The sequence below is a fragment of the Crotalus tigris genome, unplaced genomic scaffold (genome assembly GCF_016545835.1).
Source record: "Crotalus tigris isolate CLP2741 ecotype Arizona unplaced genomic scaffold, ASM1654583v1 scf7180000019100.1392032, whole genome shotgun sequence".
Taxonomy (NCBI): Eukaryota; Metazoa; Chordata; class Lepidosauria; order Squamata; family Viperidae; genus Crotalus; species Crotalus tigris.
Window position 1 is genome coordinate 251,031 of NW_024097375.1, and position 8,640 is coordinate 259,670.

An 8,640-nucleotide genomic window follows, 5' to 3' on the forward strand; every position below is an offset into this window, starting at 1 on the left:
GTTATCACTCAAAGCGTACAACTGCCTTTGCTGTAAGACAGAAGTCCCCAATCTTTTGGGCACCAGAGACTGGTTCCGTGGAGAAAGGTTTTTCCACGGACCGGGGTGGGCGTGGTTTTGTGTGCTGCCTGCATCCCACAGATGGGGCTTTGCTTGTTTGTGCGGACCAGTTGCTGGCATGCCGTGGCCCGATATTGGTCCACGGACTGGAGGTTGGGGACCTCTGCCATAAGAGAAAAATAGCACAACATGGTTTCAAACCAAAATATCACTACACACAGTTCTTCAAGACTTGGAGACAATCCTGGAGAAAATTAAGCACTTCTCAGACTTACTCTTTATAGTGGCAAAGCTAAGCAGATGTATCTATTTTTCTGGCTGAAAAAATACTAACATTAAAAGTGAAACAAATGTGATTAGTCATAGGTAAAATCGGGCTTTAAAATACAAACCTAACACAATGAAGCTGTTCCTTCACTGCACAAACACTCAAAAGTAGAGGAACTTTCAATCCAAAGTTAAGCAATATCAAGTCTCATTCACTGGCAAAGAAAAAAGAGATTGAAGCCAGCACGGAACTTGCTTCTTCCTGCTGATAATTAATATTCTTTTGACAATCTGGCTTCTGTAATAAAATATGACTCCATCTGGCAGAGCGAAGGTGAGACTGCTAACACAAGAAGCAAAGCAAGAATCACACCCTCAATTTATGGAAGCTACATGAATGAATAATAAATGAATGAATGGTAAGTATGTGCACAATTCAAGGACGTATGTTGAAAACACTGAATATAAGTTTTAATTTTCATGAATTACCATTTATATGTGCTATAATGTGTTCAGTTCTTTAGAATTATTGTAACAATAACCTTTAGATTACCGTTTTCAGATATTACCATCCTGAAAATAGGAAGCTAACATGTGAACATCACAAATGTAACAGGACTTGGATAAGGTTAAGTGATGTGAAAGTCTGAAAAATGGGCCGTTTTTAAATATTTGTGAGAAAATAGGATTATGAAATGTGTTCTAGCTTATTCATTTTAAAGAACAGTTACAGCATAAAAGAAATCACTGTATGTTTGGAAATAGGATAGATAAATAAATCAGCATGTAAAAAGGCACAAAGAAACGACAAGCTACAACTCTGCTTGTACAACTTTCTAAAAGCTACAAGCTACAACTTTTGCTGTTCTCAAAAGTTCATGCAATTGATAAAGAACTAGAAACAGAAACTGCTGAGAGTGATTTTAAAAATGAGACATTTTATGGCTAGCTCTTCAAACTGTTTTTTTAATAGGCATGGTACTTTAGAAGCTCATCTAGAACTTAAGGATAATGTGTACGCTAAAGAGGCTATAGGTAAAGTTGCCTCTTTCCCCATCTTTACCATAATCTTGGAAAAGGAACATTTTGCCAAGCAGCTTTCCTTCTTACCTACTTTCAGTCTAAAAGAATGTGAAAATCAGATAAAATTTTAATGTAGGCATCACCACGAAGAGCAGTCACTAAAAAGGGTACAACTTACCATGTTGTTGTAAACTACCGAAAATCACTTAGTTGAAATGGGTGGTATAGAAATTTAATAAACAAACATGGAAGCATAGTCCCATAACTATTAATTCCAGATGATTCAAATCAGATCAAGGGCCGAAATGGTCCAAAGTTGGGCACTTTGATAGAACACATGGTCAATCATTCCTGGCTACATGCTGCTGTTCTTTCGTGGAGCTACGACTATCTTTGATCCAATATCAATAGGAGCAGATTTTTAGAAGCTCAGTAGTCTTAATCAGATTACCAGACTTCCCTTTACCCCTTCCAGATCAGCATTGATAGATAAAATCACAATGGGGAAGACGGAACTAAACAGCTTGGAAGGTGATAATCAAATCTTACAAGAGTAGCAAGAGAACATAAAATTTACTAGATAAGGATGTTGACACGGGCTTCTCATTTTCCATCTGAACGCACGCTGACTAACTTTTCCCCTTTCATAGTTCTGCCCTAGCATAACTGAATCTAGGGTAAAAAAAACCAACAACAATCCATCTGGACATTTTTTCTGAATGTTATACATATTTTCTGGATATTATACAGTCTCAGTTAACAGGCATATAAAAGGATACCTTTTAACCTATTTTCCAATTATATCTATAGAGAAACGCCTATCCTCAGTGATTTAACAAGCGAGTTCAGAGATCTGGGGAAAGTTTAATCTATAGCAACATTCAAGTCTTCCATGAAATAAAATTACCAATATACTGTACTTGGACTAAGATATTTCCAAAGCAAATCCAGGTCTCAGCTTTGAATTACTTTGAAATAAACAAGACATAATAAAAATTATAACCAAAACAGAATTATATATTTCTTTTGCTTAAGGATTCAGACAACTGCACAGCCAAGACACCATGAGCAAGAAATGTGTATCTGTTATTTATGAAATGTATCTAACCACCTGAAACCAACCATTTTAGGCAGCTTACAGAATCCACACAGTACATAGAAGGCATGTCAAAATAAAAATAATTGGGGAAAAAAATCTAAAGATAAAAGGCTAACATTTTGGTTTAATGGGAAATGCTGCTATTGGGTACACTTAACCCCCAAGGGCCATCTAAGAATATCTGCTTCTGGATGGCCATGACAGAGGGAGCCATTCTTAAGAGGACAAACTATTCCAGAGCAGGGGAGATATTACAGAGAACTGTAAACATTAGCCTACTCATGCCATCACTTCTAGTAGGTGGGAACTCTTAGCAGGCACTCCCTAGTTGTCTGGGCAGAATGGGAAGAAACTATTGAAGAAAGATGGTCCTGAGACATACAGGGCTTTATAGATGCAAACAACTCCTTCAGTTGCACTAACACAGCAGTATAATGTGACAGTACTATGACTGTCAACTGAGCACAGATGCTGCTGTGTTCTGGGTGGTCTTCAACGACAGCACCATACAGAGTGAATTACAATAAGCTAATAAAGAGACAATAAAGGCATGAATGACTGTCTTCATCCTGTTCCAGGTAAGGCCACAGATGGCGCACCAGTCAAAATTCTGCAAAAGCCCTTCTGGCCACAGCGTTCCTCTACTCTTTTGCAGTTGGTCCAGAAAGGATATCTTAGTCAACAGCATCAAAAACTGCTGAAAGTTCTAATCTAGAAGGACAAGATTGGTCATGCCCACCTCCATTTAAGCCCCTTCATCTATGACACTGACTAGTTTGGTTTCTGTTTCATGTTCAGATATGAACTTAAATTGCTAAAAGTCCAGATATGGACTATGATAACCTTCATCGCTTCTGTAGCGATAGTCCCATCACTTTCTCAATAACTTTCCCCCAAAAGGAAACTACCCAATTTTGTTAGATCCAGGTCTGGGCAAGCCAATCTGTCTTTAAGAGCTTCTGACATTTCCTCGTCCTTCAAAGAGCCATTGAGTTCAGCCTGCAACAAACTATTGGTGCCCTCCTCCACCACCCAGGTGGAGCAGGGTCCAAATCAAGTAGTAAAGCTAAAGTTGCAGAGAACCTTGTCTACTTCATCAGGATCCAGAGGTCCTAAACTCTCTCAGACAGGACCATAACGTCGCCTCTGCCATTTCAGTATATTCTGTCTATTCAGCTTCCAAAGCGGCTTCCATCCTTTTTGGAGAGATGGATGCAATGTTCTTCCTCATATGTGCCTTAGAGTACAGAACCATCACCGGAGCTAGTGGGGGTTTTTTGGAAGCCAATTAAGTAACAGATGGAGCAATACACAGAGAGAAGCTAATTTTTTTTTTAAAAAAAATGCCTATATTTGAAAGACTAGTGTGGCATTGCAAAGACCTGTCAATTGATATTAGCCAGCATCTGTTTTGAGTCTGACCAATACATAATACTTGGAAATTTATTACAAGCCTTTGGGCTCACTGAGGACCTTAACATTAGAGACCCATGTGGAATGCCCAAATATGCCAATTCCTTGAATGTAGAGAGTAATATTCCCCTACAGTATATTTTGTCACAAGTGCCAGCTAACCTTTTACTACTGTATGTAATAAATCCAGAAGTAGCATCTGTCTCCTTACTGTTGCTGCCATGTGGCTTGCCTAAGGCCAGCTAGGGATATGACAGAAGATGTAAGATTCAAACCAAGACTTACCTATTTATCACCCAGATTATCAGACAGCGTACCACCCAGAGAATGTGGACCAGCCATTAATCAGTGGCTATAAAAACATGATTAACAGCCCAGCTGTTACCCACCTGTGATTTGGATCCTTTAAAATCAGATTTTCAGCCTGGTTTAGAGCTAAATAGAGCTTTGATCATTCTGGTGGAGTTAGTTACATTGGGAGTTACAGAGGGGGAATGCTTGTGTGTTGGTTTTGATAGTCAGCTATGGATATTGTTAGCCATGGTTTTCTTTTAAGTAACTTGAAGGCAACTTTTCTGATAGATCCAATTGTTTCTGAGATGCAAGTCTCAATAGATGTACTCTAAAGTTTTGTGTGTCTCAAAGCTAGCAACCTTTGAAGCCCTACAAAAGGTCCCCTTTTTTCCTGTATTATTCTTGGATAAGTACCTTCAAATGATTACGTGTTTTCTGGAGAATACTGATCTTGCTACAGTCATTTATAGTTTAGCAATCTTCAAGTAAGATTGCTGTAACATTCTATATGGGCAACTCCAAAACATGAAGAGCACTGCAAAAGACTGTGAGCAGGTCCATGTAAATGATCATATTATGATAGTGTTTAATTGAATGCAACATCTGTCAATTAGTTTCTAGGGCCAATTCACTGTTTTCAAAAATGTGATTAGACTAGAATCAGATAAGTTGAAATTTAATTACTCTTACAAACCAACTTGCACAATTAGATCATCAGGAAATAACTGCATGAAATCTCTCCCTGAAGCATTATTTCAGATAGCACCATAATTTTGTAGCAGCATTTTCAGCATTGCTTGGAATTGAACTCAAATCAAGTCAGATTTAATGGTAGCTAAATGCCATTAAAAGCCAAGGAATAGTTTCTGACTAGCGTAAACCGAGCTGATTTTATTAGCATAGCTAAAATGCTGTATGTGCTTTCCAGGCAGTAAAACCCATTCAATTTAGCAGGATTTACTTTTGAATAAAGTTATATGAGATAACACACTAATTTCTGACTAACTGTTGCTGGTTTTTTAAGCCATGTTTTAGTCTGTTGATAAAGTGCATATTTTAATTCTTGCTCAGCCATTGCCACATACCATTCTAATGTCACTCCACCAGACTGATTCCCCAGTGCACTGCATGACACTAAATTAAAACTGACTTGCTTTCAAGGAATGTACTCAGGATTAAAACCATTTGAAAAGTTGCTTTCTGGACTTTTGCCCCATTCTAACCATATGCTTGGATTTCTTTAACAGTCTATTTCTTCAATTTCATTCTTTATTGCTATTATCAAGGCCCACAATTCTGTGCATAAGTTGCTTCTTAAACAAGGTCAGTAAACATTTTGTAGCCATTCTTTTTAGAATTATTTTAAGAAACAAATGTGAATTCCCTGGTATCAGTATATAGCCTGAACTGGTGGACATTTTCTTGGACCCATATACATTCCTGATACAAAATATATGCACATGAGTTTACTGTTCAAATGTACTTTTTTCCTGCAACTCTAGTTCAAATCTACACCAGAGTTCTAAAGTAGGGTTTTTGACCATTTGTGTGACAAAGAAAAAAGATATTATAAGTTTGAGTAAAACTGGTCATGCTTTAATATTAAGACAAATAACTCCCTCCTACAAAGACTTGTTCAGAAGAAAAGGCCACTTCAACAGTTTTTATTTCCTAACTATACCTGCAAGCTTATGCACATCTCTTTGGGGATAAGCCATTGGGTATACATCATCATACTCCCCAGGGTACAAAAACACATGGACAAGCCAGAATATGCACACTGTTTTGTTAAAAAAAAACTTTCATTCAAATGTTATATTTTTGGGGCTGAATTGGTATTTTCAGGGAACAAGATTATAGAGACCATCCAGAGATCAGCTTGCTTTATGCAATCTTCTATAGAATTCTCATGGGGGGGGGGGGAGAGAACAGGGGATGTCTCTATGAAAAATGTGACAAGTAATTTTATTTAGTTAGTTCAGATGCCCCCAAAATCAATAGGTAGACTTTTGAAAGAGAGAAAAAAGCAGTCTTTTCTTTCACTGACTAACACTGATGTTACCTAGTTAGGATAGTGAAACATCTGCAAGAAAACAAGCAAGCTCAAAGAGCACCAAGGATCCCTCAAAGCAGTCTTTAACAGATTTAAACTTAGCCATTTAACAAATATTTCTTTTAGAAGAGATTAAAAAAAAAATACAGAAGGAAGCTGCAGCTGCTGAGGTTCGTTTGTAATATAGGAATCTCCTGTCTGTCTCTGCTCCTCTCCCCCCCCCCACATGTTGGTAAGGTGGGGGCCCCAATCTTGGTAAGGTGCGGACAGTGCAAAGGAGGGATGAGGATCCAGAGCTTGGCAAAGGAGTGTCAAAAGTAAACAAAACTCAAAAGAGGCCGAACCAAACAAACAGCAGGCAGGCACCTCCGCTGAACCTTATCTCCCCTCCCCGCTGGATCTCATTAAAGGCACTCTAAATCCCATCAAGGGCTAATTTACACCCCGCCCCCTCTCTTATGAAGAAAACACCACCCGTGCTATCTCCAATCTCTCAGAGCCTGGAAAAGCGGTTTCCCTTCCTTCCACTCAGCTTTTACACGGGGAACCCGGATCTGCGATTTAAACTTTAAAGCTTAGTCAGTTAATTCACACGCATCCATTGTGTTGTTCTTCCCGAGCAACTGCGAGGCGTGGGGGGGGGGGAAACCTCAGGGACCCGACTAACGCTTTCAACACACCTGGAATGGAAAGGGAGCAAAAAGATGCGCATACTCACGTTTAGTCAAAATTCCTGCATTAATAGGTGGGGGGAGGGGAGGAGGACTTACTCTCTGGTAAGCATTTATCTGCCCAGACGCCGACTGCCTTCTACACTTTCCTGAACCAAAGTGTTGTCTAAAGTGTTTCTGACAGCTACCCTCCGACATCCCAAGAAGACATCTCCATAACAGGTAGCTAATGATTCTCGTGGCTTTATAAAACACAATAGGGTAGCACTCGTGGTTTGCCCTCCACTGTGATTTGAAGGGGGAAAGCCTCGCCTGCACGCAGGACTAGATAGGTGCGGCTTTAACACGCCTTCTAACAAGCCTGCCATCACCTCATCCCGCCAGCCCCGTTCAAAACCAAAAGTTTTTCCCGCACATTTAGCTTTCCACTGCTCTACATGGGGGGGGGGGGCCTTGCACGGATGGATACAGCTCGGGAGGCTCCCTGACCTTAGAGGCACAAACAGCTGGAGGTGTGCGCGCCCTCCTCCCTTGGATTCCCCAGAGGCAAACTCCCCCTTCCAAGCCGCCCTCCCACCTTGGCCGGACGAACTCGGGAGGTGGGGTTCCTTTTCCATCCCGCGCTGGGTGAAATTCGCCCGCACCTCGCTCATCCCGGGGCAAGAACTTACTTTTCCGCGGCGTTCGCAGCTAGCCGCAGTGGGATCCCGGCTCGGCTTCGCTCCAACCAGCAGCAGCAGGAGGCAAAGCAGCAACAAGCGAAGCTCGGCGTTGTAAACCACCATCCTACTTTACTCCACGCCCGGGGCACGAATAGGTGGGTGGGTGGGAGAGACACGAGGGAGAAGGGGGGGAAATCTCAATCACTCGGCCGAACTACGAACAAGTTTTTTTGGGGGGGGGGGAACTTTGGTGGTTCAGCTTTCTTCCCGCACAGACCAAAATGTGTTTTTTCTTCTTAGGGCGCTTAAGGCGCCTGTCCTAGCGGCCCGCTCCCTAAATCAACCCCTAGCCAAGCCTTCCTGCCGCTGCCCCCACCTCTTAAAGGGTCTCTGTCCCAGGTTGCGAGGAGGAGGAGGACTCGCCATGCCGCGGAGGGGGGGAGGAAGGTCCCTCCCCCGCCCGATCTCTCCGTCAGTCTCTCGCCTTCCCGGTGCAAAGTTGCTCCAGGAGCAGAACGGCGGAGTTTCTGGAGCAGCCCCCGTGGATGGAGGCAGCAAGTCATAGGCTGGCGGGATTGGCCGCAGGAGGTGCCTAACCCTAAACTCTCCCGCCGCCGGCCGGAGAAGCCCTCCTCCTTTCCCCGCTCTGACCTCCGCCCCGGGCCCAGTTGGCCTCCTGCTGGATTTTCCGCGTAGTTGTTGCAACACATCCCACGCGGCTACAACCCAGCGCGGATTCCTTGGGACGGTGGCTGTGCACCAGGGCAGGAATAACGCTCTGAGACCCACGTCGGGAAAACAGAGCAGTCGCAGATTCATATAGGAGATCTAGGAAAGGCCATCCAGATAAGTCAACCCTTCTCCCTGTTAGACACAACTCCCTTACAGCCAATGGATCATAACTAAAGCCCTGCAGTTGAAGCCTTTGCCAACTAGGCCGCCAGTTTGGTTTTTAATTACCACATAAGAAGGTTTTCAGATGGTATGTGTTGCGTCCTTGGCGGGAAAACAGACACGAGAAGCGGCTGGAGTTCTCAGGTTCTTTTATTCAGCGTTCAGCTTACAGGAAGATGGCTTCAGTTCAGCCCAAACGCCTCA

At 42.3% G+C, this 8,640-nt stretch overlaps 1 protein-coding gene across 1 annotated transcript in view; it reads right to left on the reverse strand.

The window, feature by feature from the left end:
- LOC120315413 (metalloprotease TIKI1-like) overlaps window positions 1–8,241 on the reverse strand; it is a 78,799-nt gene extending 70,558 nt beyond the window's left edge. The window contains exon 1 of the mRNA XM_039359709.1: window positions 7,552–8,241. Within this exon, the coding sequence (XP_039215643.1) occupies window positions 7,552–7,665 (114 nt within the window). The 5' untranslated portion in view covers window positions 7,666–8,241. The remainder of the gene's footprint in view (window positions 1–7,551) is intronic.
- Between the last annotated feature and the right edge of the window lie 399 nt (window positions 8,242–8,640).